At 35.0% G+C, this 24,035-nt stretch overlaps 2 protein-coding genes across 2 annotated transcripts; one reads left to right on the forward strand and one right to left on the reverse strand.

Annotated features, from left to right (window-relative positions):
* The first annotated feature begins 6,127 nt into the window (after nt 1-6,127).
* Nucleotides 6,128-13,641, forward strand: LOC119987344 (serine/threonine-protein kinase STY13-like). Its single transcript, XM_038832227.1, has 6 exons — nt 6,128-6,639; nt 7,314-7,435; nt 12,106-12,302; nt 12,473-12,647; nt 12,923-13,057; nt 13,189-13,641. The coding sequence occupies exons 1-6, from the start codon at nt 6,357-6,359 to the stop codon at nt 13,393-13,395; spliced, it is 1,119 nt and encodes a 372-aa protein (XP_038688155.1). The 5' UTR covers nt 6,128-6,356; the 3' UTR covers nt 13,396-13,641.
* A 5,456-nt stretch (nt 13,642-19,097) lies between these two features.
* LOC119986919 (bidirectional sugar transporter SWEET5-like) lies at nt 19,098-20,863 on the reverse strand. Its single transcript, XM_038831610.1, has 6 exons — nt 20,821-20,863; nt 20,689-20,725; nt 19,889-20,105; nt 19,635-19,796; nt 19,316-19,435; nt 19,098-19,220 (listed from the first exon to the last, which is right to left on the reverse strand). Exons 1-6 carry the CDS (start codon nt 20,861-20,863, stop codon nt 19,098-19,100), a joined length of 702 nt encoding a protein of 233 aa, XP_038687538.1.
* Nucleotides 20,864-24,035: the final 3,172 nt, after the last annotated feature.

The raw sequence follows: 24,035 nt of genomic DNA on the forward strand, positions 1-24,035 counted from the left end.
TACATATAGACATATATATTCGGGCCCTATGTACATATAAACACGCATGCAAATCTTAAACCTTACGCACATGTATACTGTATATATATATATATATATATATATATATATATATATATATATATATATATATATATATATATATATATATATATATATATATATATATATATATACGCACACACAAGCCTGCCAACCGTGTATAATATATACAAACGTATATACTGTATATATATATACACACGCACACCATCTATAGATATACACAGACAAGTTAATATGAACAGATTGGTATAGACAAATCTAAAGAATCGATACAATAAACAGGACACAAATATGAACAAAAACAGTGTAAACAAGAATCGAAATAACAATATGGACATATAGAACAAACTTTCGAAACCCGAAAAAATAAAGAAGCCTAAGGAATCAGAGAAATCAAAAGAACCAAGAGAAAACGGTTACCCTAATTAATATAATGTCGTACTACCTCACACAAAAACCCTATTTCTACTCTTTTACCAAAAAGTCCCCTTAAACCTTATTTTCTTTTCTCTTTAGAAACCCTAAGAAAATTACCCTTTTTGTATTTTTCATTCCTTTTGCAAAACCCTAAAAAGTTGTCACCTTTTCCTTTTTAAGGTTTTATTTCCCAAAATCTTTTAATTTCCTTATTTTGTAGATAATTTCTAGGGTTTGGTTTTATTGGGCTAATAGTTGGGTTTGTGGGCTTAAGGATCCAAGAAACAAACTTTTGAATATCCGTGGGCTTGTGGGTCAAGGAAATGAGTTTTTGTAGGCTTGTGGGTCCAAAAGTGGATTTTTGAATTTTTATGAACTTACGGTCTCAAGAATGGGCTTTTGCTGTCCAGACGATTGTTGCTACTGATTTCACACATTGTATCTCCAACCCCAAATTCAATCTCACACTCTCTTACTGATTTCACCACTGTCCAGACGATTGTTGCTACTGATTCTGCACACTAGATTCGAAGTCCATTTCCAAACAAGAAGAATCCAATATCAAGGGTGGCGTGCACTGAGATGATGAAAATCACATCTCTGCAATGTTTTAGGGTGGTGTGCTATTAGGTCCTCCATCTATGCTTGGGCATAATATTTCATTTGCAAACACAGTGTTCCCCTTGAGAAGTGTAATAGTGCAAATACAGTCCTCTTTCTGGTATGAGTAGAGATGGACATTTCCATAATCAGACGGATAGGTAAAAAGGCGATGGCAATTGCTTTTTGTGGCATGATCTTGCCTTTTATTATTAGGTACTCATTCGCTTTCCTTCTACTCAAGGAATCCCAAGGCATGACCCAGGGTCATTCTATTCCTTTGTGTAGCTCTCTCTGTAACTGCATTTCCTGTGCTCGCAAAGCTCAAACTTTTCAAAACAAAGCTAGGCAAAATTGACATGTCGTCAGCTCTTGTTAATGATACTAGTGCAAAATTGTGATTAACCTGATTAACCAATGTGAGTCTTGTGATTCTTACTCTTCATATCGCAATGGTTCTCAATCCATGAGAATTTGTGTGTAAACTTACAAATTTTTAATTCAATATAGAAATACGTATTTAATTTTATTTTCAATGAAGGGTATATTTGTCATTAAAAAACAAGGATATATATATGTAAATAAAAAAATAAGAAAAATTGTGCAAACTCAGTACATTTTGTGGTGTAAATAAAATCTCTCATAACATATTAAAGTAATCAATTTTTTTTAAATGAGCATTTGCAAACCACTTGTTGAAAAATATGAATATATATACAACTAAATAAATAACATAAGAGGTTAATCAACACGACAATAGAGAAATTGAAATTGAAAAAAACAACAATCATAACATAACATTCACATGGAAAACCTCCAAGCTCGGAGGAAAAAACCGCAGCGTTGTCAAAAGACAATTAAGAGAAAACTTCACTATGTAGAAAATTTGTATAACCACACTGATAATTTTCTCTACACAACTCTCTACATCGAGAATTGTCCTCCATAGCTTTCTCTATATAATGTCTTGGCCGAGAATCATACCCCACCATAAAAGAGTATACCCACTTAGAGCTTTACCGCTCCAAGATTTTTCTTTTCGGCACATGTCGAAAAAAACTTGTAGAAATTTATGGTGCAACCCCATTGCTTGACTTTCCCTGAGAGTTCCTTAGCCCCTCCGACATCCTTTCCATCACAGACCTTGCATAACCGTCAAGCCAATGCCCATGTGCAAACTTGTGGACCTACTTTCAGTAACCCTCTTTCATGGCAACCTAGAAATCAATAAACATGCAAAAAGGATAACCAACCTCTTATGGAGAAAAGAGACTCCACTGTTAGTGACAATATCAACATCTCCATCTACTAACTTTGAGCTTTTAGCCGAACCTTCTCCACCTTTTTGACAATTTTTCTTTAGGTGCCAAGATTGTCCACACCTCTTCAACTCCTTGTGTAACCCAGATTGTATCATCACATCCTTGACTTGTACTTCCCACAAGCCAAAATTCATTCTCCCATTAAATTTCTTGATGTCGACTTTCACCCCTACATAACTGTTCTAAGGAAAAAATTAACCGCCCAAGAAACTGAATCCTAGAGCTCCGATAGCAATTGTTGAAAAATTAGACCCACTCTCCTCCTTGACAGATTAATTGAAATTGAGAAAAACAACAATCACAACACAACATTCAAGTGGAAAACCTCCAAGCTTGGAGGAAAAAAACCACATCGTTGTCAAAAGACAATCAAAAGAAAACTTCACTAAGTAGAAAATTTGTGCAACCACACACTGATCTCACCAAGAAACCCAAGAATATCCAAGAGCCCAAGAGATTACATAAGCCCCAATCTAACCTATCTCTCTAATACCTTACATGTTGAATCTCTAACTGACTTAGGGTAAACCCGAGAGATACACCACAAAGTTATCATCATTTACTCTCTCTCAACACGAACCTTTGATTTCCCTCTATACCATGAGTTTCACCACTCGTGTACGAACTCCACCTCAACGTCATACGCGACAACTGCACAACCTCTCCACGATAGCATAGCCTCTCCTCCATGGCAACATAGCCTCCCGCTGCACTGCCCACACGGCTCTGCCCTCAGCCTCTCGGCACTGCAACGAGCCAACGACCCAACACACTCGATATTCTCTCACACCTCACTCAGTGATGGACCCAGGAATTGAAATCACTGGGGGCACAAAAGTAGTGCGATGGACCGAGGGCAGCGCCCCCATAATTTTTTTTTTGGTTTCTTTATGTAATTAATTTACGAATATATATTGCAGATAGAAAAACACAATAATAATAGTTCAAATCAACAAGAAAATGCATTGTAACTATCACAATTATTCTCTATGAGTATTGGTTTGGGCTTGACAATTTATAAGTGTCAGGGATTTTTGTAGGCCGGTACACTAGATTGTATTTAATTGTAAAAAGGTGCAACCACTAAAACATCCTTTTAAAAAAGTATACTGGGACCAACTTTTACCAAAATAACCTCAAATTTGATTTTCTCTCTCCACGAACTGTGATACAATAGTAATACTTTTAAACAGAAGGTCTAATTTAGTGTTTAATTTATATATTTTCCTCATAAAATGTTGATACAAATGTTGGAATGTAAATTTGATTGCATTACATGTCTTTCTGGATCAATTGTATCATTTTAGTGGATTTTTAATAACATCAAAATTGATTTTCTCTCTCCATGAACTGCGATACAATAGTGATACTTTTAAACAGAAGGTCCAATTTAGTGTTCAATTTATATCTTTTCCTCATAAAATGATGATACAAATGTTGGAATGTAGATTTGATTGCATTACATGTCTTTCTGGTTCAATTGTATCATTTTAGTGGATTTTTTGTGTTAGAGATACTATAGTGATACATCTCTGTAGCTGCAAATATTTTTCCAGAACAAGCAAGAGAGGTACAAACCAAGAAAAGAAAATCAAGAAAGGAAAAGTAATTAGGAAGAGGAAGTATGCATACTGGTTCAATTGTATCTTTTTAGTGGATTTTTGGTGTTGGTGATACTATAGTGATATATCTCTACAACTGTATAATATCAATTTCCTTAAATTTTCTTCTGCTTATTATACGAGAAGAAAAAAAAGGCAAAAAATAGAAAACAAAACCAAACAAGAGTCATTTCGATCAATTTGATGAGGATCACTTCATCAGTTCTCATTCTCTGTATTTTATAGTGCTGAGAAAATTTCCTATGAATCATACCGTAATATTTATCATTGTGCTCCTCATACTTGCTGTACAAAGCAGGAATTGTGATGGATAAGATGGTCCTATGACAGTATCAATGACAAAGCTTCATAAAAAGCCAAATGGAATTTGAGAGGAGAGAAGAAGAAGAGAGGAGAGGAGAAAAATAAGAGGAGAGGAGAGAAGAAGAAAGATATTATAAATATAAACCAAAAGATGTCTTAAGATAGATAACCAAAATCACCTTTAAAATTACACTTTTTTATAATTCTAAAAAGATCCATTACCTTTTTAAATTAAATTGTACAAAGTGCCGTTAGTTATATAAGAACACAAGTCCGTGTGAAATACAAAGCAAAAAATAGTATTCAATTTGACTTTGAACACCATTTATCAAGTGCACAACATAAATAAATATATATATACACACACATATACGTATGTATGTTTGTCCTATCCAATTACTTATTCTTCCGGTCTTCCGGTGGGTCCCATACCAACAATAACAATAATAAATAATGATGTGTAAGTTATAAAGCAAACCACATCCACTCTAATTGGATTACTTGATATAACTTGTGGTCAAATGACATTGTGGCGATTATCTTAGTTTTTAGTAGGTAATTTTTTTTTTTAAAACTACACACACATAGCAATAAGACACAACATTAACACAGCACCCAGAAGGGCAAAAACATGTGTTGGTAACTGAGCTTATCAACTACATATATGGGGCATACACCATCGATGTGAGACATTGTTTTTAGTAGGTAATTGAATTATACTAATTAACAATTTGATTAATTCCACTAAGAATAAGTACTTTAATTTTTTTTATGACACAGGAGAGGACTTGGAGGCTTGAACTCGAGACCTTTATAAAATACTACACACATGAATGTCATTTGATCGTGGTTCTTCTAATTAAGGATAGATGGCCAAAGCAAGTTCATCTTCATTTTCATGCCTTAACTTTACATCAACTAATTAATTTTTAACATAACAATTGGGTTTGTGTCATAATCATATCTGGATGGATCAATAGAAAGTCCTAAAGAAATCAAAGGGTGAAAAAAAAATAAATAAAGGGATAAATAGCGTAGAAGTCCTTGAACTTATCAAAAAAGATAAGTTGAACACTTATGTTTTTTTCTGAGCCAAATTAGCCCATTAACTTCAAATAATGGTTCAAAGAAGCCCTATGACCATATTTCCATCATAATGGAGATGTCATGACGTTAATTGGTGACATGTATTTTAAATTTTCCAATGATTACACGTTATAATTCATTGCAGAGAGAAGGATTTTGAAGGAGGAGGAGGTGCGGTTGTTGGGACAGTGTGATAATGATGGTGGTGGTTAGGGTGGAGATTGATGAAGAGAGGGAGGAAGAGATAGATAAGTTTTTTTTTTTTTAAAACAAATTTAATTTAAGGGTTTTACTCTTTTTAAATTCATGTCACATTTTACACATATTTTCTATTTTTGTGCAAAACAAAGTCATATCACATATTACTGTCCGCATCAACAGTTTTTAACAGCAAACTAATGGAAAGGCAACAATCAATAGTTTGTTGAAGTCGAGGAGCTGATTTGGCATAAAAAAAATAGGATAATACTAGAGACCCCCAAAATTTGACCCCCAAAAGTTCTCTCAATCTATGTGACATTAAAATAACCATTGATTAAAAAAACATATGTAAAGCCCACTTCACATCCAATACTCCATATAAAATGGAAGTATTTTGGGATCACTTTTTGAGGGTCCTAAATATTATCAAAAAAACATGAGGTCTCAATTGACTGTTTTTGATAAGTTTGGGGGTTTCTTTAATACTATTCCAGAAAGAAAAAAAAATACAACTGGGAGGGGCCGGGGGAGAGGAGAATGGCAACAGTCGGTCAGATTAGAACCCAACGTAGAAGTACTAGTGGACTAGTGGTGTTGAGGAGGCAACTCCATGTGACCACATGGCTTGCCTGATCGAAAGACAACTCCTCTGCTTGTACACGCCATTGACGAAGAATCCTCATTTTGGTTTTGGGTTTTCTGATCTGTGACCAATCAATCTATCAACAGAGAGAATACCCAAAAATTTTTAGAGAAAAAGATGAAGGAGAGCAGTGATGGGTTTGTGAGGGCGGATCAGATTGATCTGAAGAGATTGGATGAGCAACTAGAGAGGCATCTCAACAAGGTGGTGACTATGGAGAGGAACTCGAAGAGAGAGGATGGTGATGGCGTCGCAGCAACCACAATCAATAAGACTTCTTCCAAGAAGGAGAGGCAGGACTGGGAGATCGACCCTTCCAAGCTCGTCATCAAGTCTGTCATTGCTCGGGGCACCTTCGGCACCGTCCACCGCGGAGTCTATGAAGTCCAGGATGTCGCCGGTCTGTTACTTCCTGCCCATGTTCCCTTTTTCTTTCTTCGTTGAAATTTAACTTGTGTTTAGCTTTTGATATTATACTGGATACTGAATTGGTCTGCACAAGCGAATTCCACAATTTTGGTTTTGTCTTTCCTTTTGTGAGTAAATTAGAACTAATGAGAATGTGATTGATATTTCACTAATGTGCACACTTTACTTTGATAGGTTAACTATCAGATTAAGTTCTGCACTGTGAGTCTGAACTATCTTTGTGCATTAGGTCATCATCCAATTCAATGATATGGGATGATGCAGTTTCCTTCCATACTTCGGGTTTTGTTTTTGTTTTTTCTTTTTCTTTTTGTCGTGGAATAAAAGTTATAAATCTCTTCCTATTGATGATGATGACTACGGCAATGTATTGCTTAATTTTCAATGGTTCTTAATCTCTTTGCAGTTAATTTTATCTCATATTTGGATGCAGCGATTCTGGCATGTCGATGTTGCAATAATAATAATAGGAATTACTATTAGTGTCTTGATTTGGCAAAATTGATATCTTTTTATGAATAACTTATCATATATTTTTTTTAATGCGCTTAGTATGATATATGCTTTGCATTCTGAGCAATCGATAATTTTATGTTTCATTTATTTCACTAAGAGTAGTTCCTTGGTCCACCAATTGATCCCCAGTTAAGCTACTTGATTGGGGTGAAGAGGGCAACAGGACAGACGCGGAAATTGCCGCTCTGAGAGCAGCTTTTGTTCAAGAAGTCGCTGTATGGCATAAGCTTGATCACCCGAATGTCACTAAGGTAACTCTCAACCTCAGCTCTAATTTTCAGTTTATCACTTGTTTTTAATGTTCGCATTTTTCTTAGGTTGAGGTAGTATTTAAATGGCTGCCATATGTCCGTACACTTTGAATACCTGTTTGTCTAGTCTGTGAAGTAATTGATAGACCTAACTTAATTTTTTTATTTTTTATTTTTTATTTCTGAATCTATGCTTTTAAGCTGTTTTAAATGAGTTAACCACATCCATAGTGACGACTTTCGTTTATGGTTTAGTAATTTTAATAGATAGACACTGAATTGAAGATCAGATTGCTACCCGAAGACTTAAATATAATCCTTGATGACGTAATTGATTATTTTGTACTCGAGAAGTTATGTCGCATAATTAATTTATGGCTCTACAAGAATTTTTTTTTCTGAAATCGGGTGTTTAAATTGGAATGAAAGTAATTTGGCTTGATATCTACATTTTTTGCATTTAGCCTTTCGTTCTCATCTTTTGTATGTACCTTTGTTTCTTTTCTATCTGTGGGCTTTTTTGGGGGTTGGATTTTGTTAAAAGATTACTTTGACTCCTTCTTGGTCAGTGTGATCTATGGCTTGTTATAGCGTCCCTAGAAGATCTACACTTCTGATTTCTGATCTGTTTATACCTTTAAGTACTCTCTTGTTAGTCCTGTGCAAGTTTTATACATATGAACAAATATGGGGAAAAGGAGATGAAATTTAGCAGGGATAGAGGATTTGAATATTTAAAGTTCTTTCAACTCCAATAATCATCTAATGTCCCTTGATAGCCCAAGTGTTGTCTTTATAGGCAACCCAAGAACCAAGACTAAAAGCATAAAGGAAACTAGTACAAATGCGAAAAAAAATTAATCAAAATTTCTTTTGAAGTAAAGATCTAATTTCTAGCCCCTTGAGGGACATCCGATAAAAATACTTAGGCTGGTTAATGTTCAGAATTTGTCTCAATACTATTAAGATCTAATGCTCTTGAAAGGAAATTATGGGTTTGGGCTCTTGCAATTAATGAAATATCTCTTCCATTCCATATGGGTATCGTCTTCTGTGCTGGCAAGATGCATTGGACATGTGGCTGTTTTGAAAATTCACCCTGCCCTCCAGCCCCCGTCTTGCTGACGCTATGTCAATGTAATCGCAACTGGCCTTGGGTGGCATCACTTTGGTACCCATCTGAATCAAATTCTTTTTGCATACAAAATAAAAAAGAAAACTAGGCAATCGGGCAATGACGTTCTTTTTCTTTTGCTTCTTTCGTATTCCTGCCTTCTCGTTTTGGGTTCTTGGTGGCATGAAAGTTGAACTCATGGCACTAGTTGTTGTGGGATTTTTCTTTTAGTTACACTAGTTGGGGGTCATTCAAGGATGAAAGTTAATGCCCCCTAAGACTAATTGACTAAAGGGGGTGATCTGGTAGAGAATTCTCTAGTGGCAACGTTCTCTATCATTTGTGATTGTGCAACATTCAGCTTAGTATCTATACTCTAGGGATATTGAATGATTCATTCAATCGCCATCCCCGCCCCATTGTTTATGTAATAACATTCCTATATTCTTTTCCCTAGCATGGCAAGTGGGCAACAAAAAGTTGCCTAAGACATTTTGGAGAAAAGAGAGATAGAGTTGCTTATTAGTTTGAGTTTGTTCTATAAATAAGTTCATCTCAACCTCAGATACCCAACAAACATAGTTTCAAATCCTTTGTTGTCTTTCTTGTTTAATTGGTTGATAGATATTTTACTGTGATGCCACTTGGGATTTCTACATGTGCCGTAGTAAGGTAGAAGTCTGGGAGGATATATTTGGCTGGTTTTTCAAAAGTTATATTTTGAAAATGGTTTAGCGTCTAGGAATAGTTTGGAGGAGAAACGAACGTATATTTTGTTTGGTGGGAAAAATTGTTTTTGGGTAACAATTTGCAAGTTAAATATGCAACAATTTTTTTTTTAAAAAATATTTATTATTATTATTTTTAATTCTAAAATTTGAAACAAGTTTACACAAACATGTTTCTTGTTATGTTGTTATCGTAAAACAAAAACTACTGTAAAAAAAATATTACCAGGCATGTCCTAAGTTTTCTAATCCTTGTGTTAGGGACTTTACGCAGCCGGCTGAAACCCATAGCATTTGTTTGCATCAGGGCATTAAGTATTTGGCCTTATGTATCTGCGAATTTTGTAAAATGTTGGCAGTCATTTGATTCCCATTGACTCTCCCTTTTTCTTCTATGTAGAATTATAAATTTAACAAGAACCGTTAACTTACTCGATAGCTTTTCGAATTATTGCTATTTCACAACACCAAAAAGAAGAGGTAGCAAATTTTTTCTGTCCAGAGTAAGGGGAAAGAATGTAAGAGTCCATTCCAAGTATTTATATATTATTGTCATTTCTTGCCCCCCCCCCCCCCAAAAAAAAAAAACCCCATCCTCCTTGCCCCTATTTCCTCACTTAAATTCATTGGAGCGCTGTTTAGTAACCTTTGCTATGGTTTCTTGCTGACCATGTTCATCTTTCTATTCTCTCATAATCTACTGTTGTATGGCTCCCATGTTAATTAGTCAACTTTCTGAAATTTTTAGGATTCAGGTATCAGAAAATTATACTGATTCCGTGCATACAAATAAAATGTTTATGAGATTCCATGTGCAAGCATTAACCAGGGTTAGCAAGCAAGCTTTGAGACCTGGAGTACTTAGGAAGGGCAATAATTGAGTATACCTAAATTAGCTGTTTTGGCTCTCGAATCTAAGCTTTTAGCATAGCTGATTTAGCTTAATAACATACATCCTCAGTGACGGCTTTGCTGTTCTATGAAGCTGTAATTTTAGTATATGGATAATGAAATTAAGATAGATCACTTCCACAATGCCATAATTATTGTTAGGTAATAGCATTTAAAATATAATCCTTGATGACGTAATTGATTATTTTTGTTTAATGGCTCAACAATTTTTTTTCCCAAAATCTGGTGTGTTTACATTGGTATGAAACTATGAAAGTAATTTGCATCGTATCAACATTCTTTGCATTTATATTTTTTCTCTATTTTTGTATATAGAAATAATACCATTGTTTTTTTATTTTTTATGTGTTAGTGAATTTTTGGGGCTGGATTTTGTTAAAAAAAACTACTATTGCTTGGCTTGATATGGCTTGCTGTCGCATCACTAGAAGATCTACATTTGTGATCTGTTTCCAGCTATAAAGATTGTGTTGTTAGTATTAAGCAACTGTTACACATATGAAGAAATTTGAGGAAAATGAAATGAAGTTTAGTAGAGAATGAGGATTTGAATTCTCATCAGTCTGTCAGCTCTAATAATCATCCAGCATCCCTCGGTAGTCTTAAGTATTGTTTTCATACAGGCAACCTAAAACCCATCACGAAAGCATACAAGACCCTAAACGAAAGCATAAGTGAAACAATAACATGTCTAGAAATTAAGCAATTAAAATTTCCTCAAGTATAAAAGATATAGTTTCTAGTTCTATATCTGATATGAGCACACTTAAATCTTTAGGCATGCCGTCCCTTCTAGTGGCATGGTTCCCTAATATTGCTGATTACGCAACATTCAGCGTAGTCTCTAAGGATATCAGATGATTCATGAAATGGTCATCCGATTGTGTTTATATGATGGCTGCTGTTATCATTTTTCTTACCATAGTGACAAAAATTGCCCAAAACATTTTAGAGAAAGATAGATGGAGTTGCATATTAGTTTGAGTTTGATCTGTAAAACATGCTCATATCCTCATCTCAACCTCAGTACCAAACTTACATAGTTTCAAATTCTTTAGTATTTCTTTTTTCTAATTGATTGGGAGGTATTAATATGCATTTCTACCCGAGATGTCTATATTTATAGTACTGAGGTAGAAGCCTAAGTTTTCTGTTTGTGTTATGGGCTTCACTCAGCAGGCTGAAATCTATTTACTTGTATGCCTGATAGTGATGGCAGAAGGAATTTTGCGCCATTTATTAGAAACTTTTGTAAAATTTTTGAAGTCATCTGATTCCCATTGGATGTCCCTTCTTTCTTCAATGTAGAAGTATAAATTTAATAAGAAATGTTAAGCTACTCTAGAGATTCTCAAGGTCTTTATAATATGTTTAGCATGTATCTTAAGAAAGGTTTGGTATTTCGTCTTGTCTATGATATTACATCAACATATGAATGATTTATAGCGGGAAAGAGAAAGGGAAAAGGTAAATTTCTTTTACATCACTGATCACTGGCATTCCATAATCCAGAGTAAGGTGAAAGAATATAGGAGAGAGTTCATTCAAAAGTTTTTTTGAATAAATAAATAAAAGTGTCTATGTCTATGTTCCTCTTTCTTGGTTCTCCCTCTTTCATCAGTTCAGTTCAATGGAGCGCCATTTATCAGGCTGAAGCTCTTACGATTCAGGTATTAGAATTTTACTGGTTCGGAGCCTACACTTAAAATGTTCATGAGATTGGATTTGCTAGCATTCACCAGTGTTAGTAAGCAAACTTTGAGAACTAGAGTGCATAGATATAGAAAAGATCTTTATTATTGTTTATTACGGTTGCCTTTTTAAGAAATTTCTCTCAAGTCTGTGTTATTTTCTCATATTTAATGTTCGATATTGTTGTAGTCTCTTTTATATTAATTTTGGCGCATCGATTCCAGTTTATAGGGGCCACAATGGGCTCATCTGAGCTACACATACAGACTGAGAGTGGCCAAATTGGCATGCCAAGCAACGTTTGTTGTGTTGTTGTGGAATATCTTCCTGGCGGTGCCCTAAAATCTTATCTCATAAAGAACAGGAGAAGAAAGCTTCCATTCAAGGTGGTGATCCAGCTGGCACTTGATCTTGCAAGAGGGTATGCGTGTCATTTTTCCCTTTTATTTATTTTTATATGTTTCTTTCCTGCATTTTCTTTTGGCAATTCAACAATGAGTTTCTTTTTTTTATGAAAAACTCAACTATGACTTGAACCTTCTAGTTTTTGCTGGCTAAGCACTTGGAATCTAATTAAGTTTTTGTTTTCAGGTTGAGTTACCTTCACATGCAGAAGATTGTTCATAGAGATGTAAAGACAGAGAACATGTTATTGGACAAGAGCCGTACTGTAAAAATAGCTGATTTTGGTGTTGCTCGTGTTGAGGCGTCAAATCCTAATGATATGACTGGCGAAACTGGGACACTTGGTTACATGGCTCCTGAGGTATTTAGTTCATTTATTTTCAGTTTAGGGTGGGAGTTTGCCACAAATGATGATCTCTGTTATTAATCTATTTTTTAAAAAAGAAAACTAAGTGCACTACTGGGCCGATATTGTGGAAAACATAAGCCTATCATTTGATTGCGTACATGTTGTTGTGTATCATGAACTGGGTGCTATAAAAACAAAGTGGGTCCTGGGCGGAGCCACAATCCTACTATGTAACCCCTTTTTATTCAGTGCAGTGATCAATGACTCATCATATGTGTGTGTCACAGGTTCTCAACGGCAACCCGTACAATAGGAAATGTGATGTATACAGTTTTGGGATCTGTTTATGGGAGATATATTGCTGTGACATGCCATATCCCGACCTTAGTTTTGCCGAAGTGACTTCAGCCGTGGTCCGCCAGGTAAATTTTTTGTTTATATGCCCGTATATATAAATTGTAGAGGAGATTGCTTGGAGAATCTTATTTCAGCGGGTAGGCGGAATATGTTTTGCATGACATCATGATCATAATTTCTTGTTCTAAAACTGCAGAATTTGAGACCAGAGATACCAAGATGTTGCCCAAGTGCTCTAGCTAATGTAATGAAGCGTTGCTGGGATGCTAACCCTGATAAGCGACCTGAGATGGATGAAGTCGTCTCTATGATGGAGGCCATTGACACATCAAATGGTGGTGGTATGATCCCTGCCGATCAGCAACAAGGTTGCTTTTGCTTTCGTAGGCACCGCGGCCCTTAGAATGACAACCCCTGTAAGCAGATGTACATTTGATGTATGGTTGTTTCAAAGGGACATCAAAGATCGAATTTGTATATGTGATGAAGGTGAGAAAAATGCACATTTCAAGCAGGGACGGTGTGCAGGTGATGAGTATAGGTTGAGGAGATTTGATATGACCATTATGTAAAAGATCTAATTTTCCCACCCATTAATTTGGTTTTTGCACCCATTAAAAGGTCATTGAATTTCTTTTCTCTATTTCCACGGAAAATTCTTTCTTTCATTTGCACCACAAACAACCATTTTGCCTTTTGCACCCACTAAGGGGTCATTGAAAAATGTGTGTAATTGTTGTCTCTATTTCTATAACAAAATTCAATGTAACAAACTCTAAAACGCAACTTTATGTCATTCTATCAATCAATTCAAAAGTAGTTTCATTACTACATGGTCTCAATTGTTTCTAGAAGCTCCGAACCCTTCAATTATTTTGAGGCTCCAAACCATCTATAATCATTTTAAGATAAGCTCATGCGTGCCAATCAGTTATTTTATTATCTTCTAGTATATTAATGGTTTGGGGTTATTATGAGTGTCCATCCTCTCATCATCGATTATTTTCTCTTCTATATTCTTTTTGTTCATCATTTATATCCAATATAATAGTGGATCATTTGAAATTCTGATTGAAGATTTAAGATTACCAAGTGATTCTAGTGAGGTAAATATATCTCTACATGGAGTATCCTTTCAGTTTATATTAATTTTTATTCTCCAAAATAATTTTGATTAATTGAAAATGTTAAAGTGAACTTATATTTTGCCAAGATGAAACTTTAGAAATGAAATACAAGAAGAAGAAGAATTTGATATGATATACGAAAGTGAAGAAAAAATTAGAGTTGACGTTACACGTATACTTTGTTAATTTATCTATATGCATTTTGTGAATTGAATAATTTGTCAAGTATTCAATTCGCGTGAATCATTAATTGAATGAGTTCAAAATACTAGGCGTAATATGAGATTTGTCAATATTATGAAAAGGTAAGATATTAGTGGATTTGGAAAAACACCAAGATCACTGTTACAATGTGAATGTGGTGGCATCTACAAAAGTAAAAAAACTTCAACAAGAGTAACTAGCACAAAAAAAATTTGTCCATTCAGAGTGAAAAGAATGACATTGAACACGGGTGATGATTGGATGGTAAGAGTGATATGTGGAACACATGATCATTCTCCGACATTATATATGGAGGAACATTCATACGTCGAAAGTCTTTCTCCCGCAGAAAATGATATATTGTTAGATATGTCTAAGAATATGATGAAGCCACGCAACATCTTGTATACAATAAAGAACAAGGATCTTGAAGATGACGATATTAGTTACAGCGTCGAGCTAGAGTTGTTCACACAATAATTTAAGCATAAGTCAATAACTGATAAAGTTAGTCTACTTAGGAAGTTGCAGCGTCGAGCTAGAGTTGTTCACACAATAATAACCCATTGTGGTTACTCTAAGAGCGCTTGCAATGGTGCAAGTTTTGCTGGGCCAACAAAAATTAATATTGGGTCTCACCTCTATTACACAAAAAATCAAGTCAAACACGTCTTTCAATACAACCACATCAGCAAAACACAAATTCCTATAAATTATTCATTCTCATCCAACATGGAGGCTTCATGTTATCCACAACAAAAAACCACATCAAAACACAATCTCCCATACAACCACATCAACAAAACATAAAATCTCATATATTTTTGATGGCCTAGCAAAACTTGCACCATTGCAAGTGCGAGCAATCTTGCATAAAAGGAGAGGTGAGACCCGACTATGAGAAGACTAAGCTACAGTAGGAAAAGACAAGTCAAAGAAGTGGGACCCATTATACAATAAAAGAAAAGTTTTGATTTGCAAAAATAGAACGGAACCGCACGGAGGCAATTGAAAGAAGCCTATTTTTTGGGCGCTGGAGCCGTCACCAGTGTTTGAGCGGGCCAGAATGTACATGCGAGAACAGCAGCTTGAATTTTGGCCGTTCGAGTGCCCCCGGCAAGGAAAAATGTAAATTTTGATTTCTTTTAGGTTTCATAGTTTATAACCCTGCTATATAAAGGGACCATGAAATTTTGTGATACACAATATTTTCTGAGTTTTTTGGGCAGCAAACCTTCTTCTCTCCAAACTTTTACAAAGGTTCAAGGAATCAAGGCTTATTACCCAACTTCAATTCCATCACTCCCAAGGGGGTTTCTTCATCTTTACTCTATGTATTCTCTTTTTGGTTTTGTTTTTGATTCTTGGATGATGATTGTAACTAAATCTTATTGGTAGGGTTTGATGTAGCCTAGCATGAATATTACAAGTTCAATTTGATGAGTGCATGATTTTGATTCAATAATTCTTATCTTTAATTTCCGTGCTTATAGTTTATTGTTTATTTGATTGCTTGATCACCAATTGGGTATACAATTAGGCTCACCTAGCTAAGACTAAAGAACGAACATAATTCATGTGTCTTAGTGGAAAATTAGAGAAATCAATTGTCAAATGCTGAGAACACAGTTTAAAGGATTGATTGGTTGTTATAGTTCTTTAGATTATAACGAGTTATTAGTTTTGAATTAACGAATGTGAACGAACATGATTAGTCCATTGTTTAATGATTTTTTTGGCACCGCGAATGAACGAACCAATAAATTACCCTTGAATTGGAACCATATATCATGTGCTTGTTGATTGAATGCTTGTAATAGAATTGTCAGGTGAAATCATTACCCTAGCACTTTTCTCATTTTGATAACAAAATCTGAATTTTGCTTCTCGTTAGTTTTAATTAATTTCATCATCAATCATCCGTATTTACTTTTCATCCACATCAGTTCATATCAACTGTTAGGTTAGATACATAAATTTAATTAGACCAGTCTCTGTGGGATCGACCTTATACTGATATACACCGTGCTATACATATTCTTGTGCATTTGTGAGAAATATTACATCACAATTTTGTCAACCTATGATCAGCTCTTGAATACCTTTACAAAGAGAAGATACGTGATATTAAAAAGGACAAATAGGTCCCAACATTAGAAAGTATTGTCGAAAGAACAAGTTAATCTTGATATAGCCAACATATTTGACATGACAGAAGGTTATCTTTCAATTATTTCAGATGAATAATAAGATGATCATCTTCTCCAAAACAAGTCCCCCCTGGCTTTTTCATTAAAAACCTTAGAGGTTCCTCTATGAGAGGTTTGGTGGAAGGATCGATCGGGCCATCTCCATCAGAAAGTTCCAAGGACTTCCCAAGAACACTTGGGCTTATTCGTCAAAACCTTATAGGTTTCTCCACGAAAGGTTTTGTGGAAGGATTGGCAAAGCCATCTCTACCAAAAAAGTCCAAGGGACTTCGCAAGAACACTTGAGTTCATTCGTCAAAAACCTTAGAAGTTCCTCGATCCATAAGAGGTTTGGTGGAAGGATCGACCAGGCCATCTCCTCCAAAAAAAGTCCAAGGGACTTCTCAAGAACACTTGGGTTTATTCATCAAAAACCTTAGAGGTTCCTCCACGAGAGGTTTGGTGAAAAGATCGTCCGAGTCATCTCCACCAAAAAAGTCCAAGAGACTTTCCAAGAACACTTAGGTTTATTCGTCAAAAACCTTAGAGATTTCTCAACGAGAGGTTTGGCGGAAGGATATGCCGAGTCATCTCCCCCAAAAAAGTCCAAAGGACTTCCCAAGAACACTTGGGTTTATTCGTCAAAAACCTTAGAGGTTGCTCCATGAGAAGTTTGGTTGGCTTAACGATTGGAACCAAAAAAATCCTAGCAACTTCCCAAGAACACTTGGGTTTATCTTCAATACAAGCGGGGGCATGCATTTGTATAGGCCCATTGAACAGCAAGATCTGCTTGGTACGCAGGACTAGCTGGACAAGTAGAATTAAGGCTCGGCCTGGACAAGTCCGAACCAAGGTTGGAGGGTAATTGTAGAGGAGTAAAAATCCACATCAAAAATTTAACCTAAGGGACCAATGAGGTGACGACATGTATCATGCAAGTAAAGAGTAGAACGTGGGATCAATTACATGATCTCACGTCCAAGCTAGGGGATCAACATGGACCTCACAACAAAGGCAAGAGATTGGCCACAATAAGGTATTGGACGGTCCAATCTCAACCCTGATATTATGGAGAAGATCTCGCAACTGGTTATTAAGAGAATAATAAATCCCTTGATTTAAGGAGAATATGTATATTATAAATAGTAGAAAGAAATTCAAGGTATGAGATTCTTTCCCCATTTTCAAAAATACTAACGGAGCGTCCTCGGTCACCACCGTGGACGTCAGATTTACTGATTTTCTTGTTGCAGGTGATCCATAATTGAAGTGAAGTTTTTATGTTGCATTGAGGCCCAAGAAGGTGAGATTCTTGTTCCACAGACATTAAATTGTCAAATATTTATTTATTTATTTGATAAGAAAATGGATGAGAGTTTAGGGTTTAGACTTTAGGGTTAACTTTGATTCATGTTAATTTGATCGACACAAGTATAGGGTACAAAAATTAAACGTAAATTTAATTTATTGATTGTTGATTAGTTTGTAATTAGTTGCAGGATTTCCTCGTCATTTGTGTGATTCTGTTAGTCTAAAAATCTCTAGGTATCCCAAGTTTGAAAAAATTTGAATATTATCTTTACGAAAAAATACCCCTATTTCTTTAAAATTACTAGTCCAATTCATCTTCCACACATTTTTACATCATCTTATGACATCATTACTTTTTTACCTTCTTTTCTTAAACTAGATTCAAAACATTTTATCTTTCAAAATACATGTTAGATTTCGAAAAAAAAATTACGTTTTCAGATCAACGCGGTTGGGCTTGTAAAATGTATTTTAACAAAAAAAAAAATAGCGACTGCTTGAGATCCAAGTGAGATAGTGGAGGGATATATTGCTTATCATATAAAATATGTTTTAAAGATGGTATTCTAAGGCTCCACGAAAAATGCACAAATAAATACATAGTATTCTCATCCTCCACAAACCAAAGATCTTTAGTTATAATAAAGGTTATTGGTCCCTATAAGATATATTTTTTTGTGTAAAACATGAAGATTTATGGATGTTGGTAAAATTATAAATACGGATACAAAACCATCAAAACAATAACTCTCAAACAGAAATTGAATTATTAAATCTAACCGAAATCCAAAAACAAAAATAAATTGGGACTGCATCTCATAAGAAGTGTGGCACTTTACCTTCCTAAGACGCCACCCTTTCGGGTTTAAAGAAGATACTAGTTTGATAGATGCATGTCTCATTATACATGTTTTCTTTTTTTTTTGCTATAAGAGTAGGTCATTTCTTATTCCAATACATGTCATTTTTAGATAAATACTTGTTTTTGGTCACCAAACCAATTGTAAGCTTCATTAGAGATCAATAACGCTTAAATTTTTCTTAAACAAAAAGGAGTACAAATCTCACAACAAATTGCAAAAACCACATTTGAAAGAATGATCATTTAGCAAAAAAAATGTTGCATTGAAATTAATTGAAAGACTTGTCCTTAATACAATAATGGAATTAAGCTCATAACCATATATGGTACTTAACAAAAATGTTGTACTAAATGATTGTAACTATTTATTGTCAACCCTAATATAAGATGTGAAAAATTAATATTCTTGTTAGGCTTTTGACATTTGAACTTCTGATCCACCGTCGTCGTCGTCCCAATTAGTCGACTTGTAGTAACATGCATACAGTATAAGTTGAGCCAAACCCGAAAGCGTTCCCAATCCATTAGGAATCTATCATAATTGATCAAAAAAAAGAGGTTAATTTTTGTTAATTAAACATTTAAGTTTGAATCGCAAACTAATTATTTGTTTAATATGGGACTTACCAAGACATAAGGATCAAATTTGAGGAGTGCATATATTGCCCAACAAATTCCATTGCAAAAGTTTGCAAGTGATAGGGAGAATGGCATGTACTTGACGCTCTTCGTCCTAATCACGCGTCGCTGCCAATATATGAATACACAGAAGGAAAAGAAATTATTAACAACGTACTAAAGGCAAAATCAATGATGAAGAAATTCGACGTATATGTATATAGAAATAAGTCAAATTACTTAAATTGACACTATTTCATTAGTTCTGAAATACCACACGAACATATGACACGATGTACCGAGACTACTGAATAATAATTTCTCTTACCGCAACTGTTAACGGTGAAGTGTACATAATCACATTGAAGACTATGCAGAGTATCCCAACAATCATAGCCCTATTTTTGGTGGTACGGAAAAAATATATGGTTATGAAAACCACAATTGCCATGAAGATCAGTTCAATCATCAGCACCAACATGATCTTTCGCTGCAAAACAAACCAGAGTAAGTACGTACGAGGTTAAACAAAACCAGATCAAAATTTTCCCGCGGATTCGAGTTCTAAAGATCGTAGATTACCCGCTTTTGCCAGGGAGAGTATAAGAAGAAGATGGAAACATAGACGACCTCCATTGCGAGACCGATACCGTTGATTGTAATGACAAGAATACTGTCTGGTTGGACGAAAGGCATGCCGTAGAAGGTCCACATCATGCAATTAAGCACAGTTGCTAGGTAAGGATCAGGCTTGAACTCCTCCACTGCCTTTTGCTTCCATATCTTAATGAATGTTGGACTGTATGTAATAATATATCAATTAAACTTTCCATTTCTATTCATACATACACATGATTCTAACACTATATGAAAACCCATATATATATGCCTGGACTGGACATCCTGCATAGGGTAGAAGCCGGCCATTGGCGGATTTGGAAGTTGCAATCTAGGGGACAAATTTATATTAGGGTTGCAATTGAAGCCTTTTGTCATTTGTACTGAGTGAGGACACTTCAATTCATTTATACACATTCTAAGAGATTTTGCAATCTTATAAATAGATAAGAACACTTTTTTTTGGTAATCGAGATACCACCAAGCTCAGCATGCATGCCTTTCGAAGTGAGCATAAATCTCGAGCCTTCAGAACAGCCCGCACCACATTGACGACATATATGTAAAACTTGGCCGAAACCCATTCGGGTGAAAATGGGGTTCCTAACCCCTTCCCGGAAGTGGGCTGTAAGACCACAAGATTAGGAAAACCAAGGAAAATAATCCTAGTTTATTCGAACTTTCGACCTTAGGATCCACCCTAAGTTCAGAGATATAATCAACTGAGCTATTGTTCTGTGTTTGAGAAAAAGAAATAAGCTTACATTGGTGAGAGAAACAACCCAAAAGAGATTACATTTCCTGCAAACACAATCAGAGTAAGAAATTAGTGTAATGTAGAGAGGAAAACATACTAAACAAATGGTAAAAATGATCGACAAAGGTTTTAGACCTACCGATGATGCCTACGATGGTTCTAGCTCCCTCTCTATCGACCATTATTGAATAGTTGGTTCGGGGTAATTGAGATTAATGTGTAAGAAAAAAAAAAGTGAGAGGTGAAGGAAACAAAGGTGTATTACTTGTTTGCTGCGATCAGAAAGATATATATATATATAAAAAAGATGAAGAGAAAGAAACATGTTGTCAACGCATGCAAAGTAATCGGAGCAAACATAAGAGGAATTGCTAATTTTATCTTTTATAAACTAGGTGGGACGTAAGTCATGGCAATTCATGGTAGTAAAGTGTTATTGGGTTTCGATATTGACCCACATCCACCCACATTTCTCGGTCAATTTCAATACAGATTATGTTTTTGTTGAGTGTTTAGAGTTTAGAGTTTATGGATTGTTCACGTGGCACTAATTACAAACTTCAAAAATTATCAATAGAATAAAATTTTGAAAATAATTTGATTATTAAAAAATATATATTTTTTTAAAAAAAACTAAATTTAGAATGTAATAACATTTATTTAGTAATCTAGCTTTATGATTTATTTAAGAAACTTCTGTTTATTTTATGTACAAGTGAAATCACAGTCCAAGAGTAGAACGTGGGATCATGTTATTTCACGTCCAAGTTAGGGGATCGACTTGGACTGGAGCTCGATGCGATCCCAGTATGCCGAGAGTGAGCAAAGAGAGATCGTCGCTCTGAGGAGAAGAGGCTGAGGGCTGAACGGGATCCAGACACGGTCGGGATTGACATGATTTCTGGTGCGCATCATAGGGTGATAAAGGCACTTGACAACCTCTCCATTCATCAGGGAGATTAGAAAATGTGAAATACTAAGGAGAATGTATGTCCCAACTTTTGAGTTGTACAATAACCGAACATATCCCGTTGCCCATCTTGAATGCTACATGCAGAGTATGACCCTCTGAGAGGGGGATGAATTAATCTTGTGCAAGGTCTTCCCCTCATCCTTGGGGCAAGCACCTACAAGATGGTTCCACCAGCTTCCCCCATGATCAATCAAATCATGGAGGCAATTGGCCAAGCTATTCATTTCAAGATTCATAGCGGGAAGTAGGGAGTCAAAGACTATGAACACCAATTCTCACTATGAAGCCAAAGTGAGGGGAAGGCGTGGGCGACTACCTCTCAAGGTACTTGGAGGTCTATTCGGTGGTGGAAGATTGTAATGAGAACGAAACTCAAGGTATGATATTCTTTCTCCATTTACAAAAATACTCACACTTGCTACAAGATTCTAAGGGCAAATGCAATGGTTGGTAGGTAATGGGGATAGTAAACTGTATTGAGAATGGTGTTTTGCTGATGTGGATAGGAATGAAAATGTATTGTCTCTTGCCATTGTACAATGGTGTTAAATAGATATTGGTATTAGTTAGTTAATTTTGGTGGCAAATGTTTGAATAACATACAACAATATATATACTATTCAAAATGATTTTCTATAAAATTACATTAACCATAAATAATTATTTTAATTAATAAAATTTTACAGCAAATAAATACAATATTTAAAAAAAAATAGTAAATGATGGAAGAAAAATTTTAAATTTCATCCTGTCCATTTTGTGTGTGTGTATATATATATATATATATATATATATATACACACACACACATGTATATATACATGGGTTTGGATCTTTTAAAAAAACTAAAGAGAGAGAGAGATGAGTCTTTTAATCAAAACAGTATCACATACAAAACAGTATCACAGGAGAGAGAATAGGTTCGCAGTTGATGTTTGTGTGGGTCCACACCAGTCCAGTAATTTGAAGCCCCAATAGAAGTCTTTGTTCCCAAAATTGGTCCAGCAACTTTGATTGCCAAAAAGCCCATCATTGTATGGATTCAACCTCTCCATTTCCCATTAAAGATCCATTTAACCCATCCATTCTTGCCCTAAAACCCACCATTGCATTTGCCCTAACTTGAGCGTCAGATTGTCCTCGGTCACCACCGTGGCCATCTGACTTATTGACTTTCTTGTTGTGATCAAGAATTGAAGTGAAGTTTTTATATTCTATTGAAAGATTGGAGTTCAAGGCCTTCATATTGCATTGAGGCCTAAGAAGGTGGTGAGATTCTTGTTCCAGAAACATTAAATTGTTTGATATTTATTTATTTATTTGATAAAGAAATGGATGAGAGTTTAGAGTTTAGGGTTAATTTTGATTCATGTTAATTTAATCGACACAAGTTTAGGATACAAAAATTAAACGTAAATTTATTTATTGCTGATTAATTACTAATTAATTGTGGGATTTTCTCGTCATTTGTGTGATTTTGTTTGTCTAAAAAATCCCTAGGTATCCCAAGTTTAAATATGTTAACTCATCTCGACATGGCACGAAAAATGGACTCAACATGTGAGGTTAAAAAATTTGAATATTATTTTTTGGACAAAAATGTACCTATTTTTAGGACATCATTGTTTTTTTTACCTTCTTTTCTTAAACTAAATTCAAAATATTTTATCTTTTAAAATACATGCTAGATTTCGAAAACAATTACGTTTTCAGAATCAGTGATTGAGGTTGTAAAATGTATTTTAACCAAAAAAAAAGTTGCTACTGCTTGAGATCCAAGAGATAGTGGAAGGATATATTGCTTATCATATAAAATATACTTTAAAGATGGTATTCTAAGGCTCCATGAAAAATGCACAAATAAATACATAGTATTCTCATCCTACACAAACCAAGGATCTTAGTTATAATAAAGGTTGTTGGTCCCTATAAGATATTTTTGTGTAAAACAAGAATTTTTTTTTTTTTGTGTAAACCGTGTCAGGATGTAGACGTATAGACGAAACAAACATGAGAAGCTCGGAGGGAGAACCGAAACAAGAAGGTTGCAACCAAAGTTGTTAATCGGCCAAAGGAATCACATAGATCTAAGATGTCAATAGGCCAACAAACCTGCAAAATGACTAGATCTGCAACATACTTGTTTTTCCTTTGCCTGCTCAAGAAACTTCTATACAAAATCTTCTTCACAGTCCTTGTCTTCCATCAGTGCCAATTTATCAATCAATTTTTCCAAATTTGGATCTTCCATAGTCGGAGGATGGTTTCCGAAAACTTGCAGATACAAAAAAAAGTCTAGCAATAGACTACATAGAGAAACTACAAAAAACAAAAACGAAAAAAACTCCCCCAAGAAATGAATTACCCAATGAGACTCGTCA

This window comes from Tripterygium wilfordii, chromosome 20, assembly GCF_013401445.1.
Source record: "Tripterygium wilfordii isolate XIE 37 chromosome 20, ASM1340144v1, whole genome shotgun sequence".
NCBI classification, from domain to species: domain Eukaryota; kingdom Viridiplantae; phylum Streptophyta; class Magnoliopsida; order Celastrales; family Celastraceae; genus Tripterygium; species Tripterygium wilfordii.

What these genes read in the sequence shown, in the direction of transcription:
- LOC119987344 (XM_038832227.1), top strand. Translation starts at nt 6,357, where the DNA reads ATGAAGGAGAGCAGTGATGGGTTTGTGAGGGCGGATCAGATTGATCTG. An exon ending in TGAAGTCCAGGATGTCGCCG is followed by an intron (nt 6,640 to 7,313) that starts GTCTGTTACTTC and finishes ATTGATCCCCAG; the next exon opens with TTAAGCTACTTGATTGGGGT. An exon ending in CTTCAGCCGTGGTCCGCCAG is followed by an intron (nt 13,058 to 13,188) that starts GTAAATTTTTTG and finishes CTAAAACTGCAG; the next exon opens with AATTTGAGACCAGAGATACC.
- LOC119986919 (XM_038831610.1), bottom strand. Translation starts at nt 20,863, where the DNA reads ATGGTCGATAGAGAGGGAGCTAGAACCATCGTAGGCATCATCG. An exon ending in AACCATCGTAGGCATCATCG is followed by an intron (nt 20,726 to 20,820) that starts GTAGGTCTAAAA and finishes TTGTGTTTGCAG; the next exon opens with GAAATGTAATCTCTTTTGGG. An exon ending in AATTTGATCCTTATGTCTTG is followed by an intron (nt 19,221 to 19,315) that starts GTAAGTCCCATA and finishes CAATTATGATAG; the next exon opens with ATTCCTAATGGATTGGGAAC.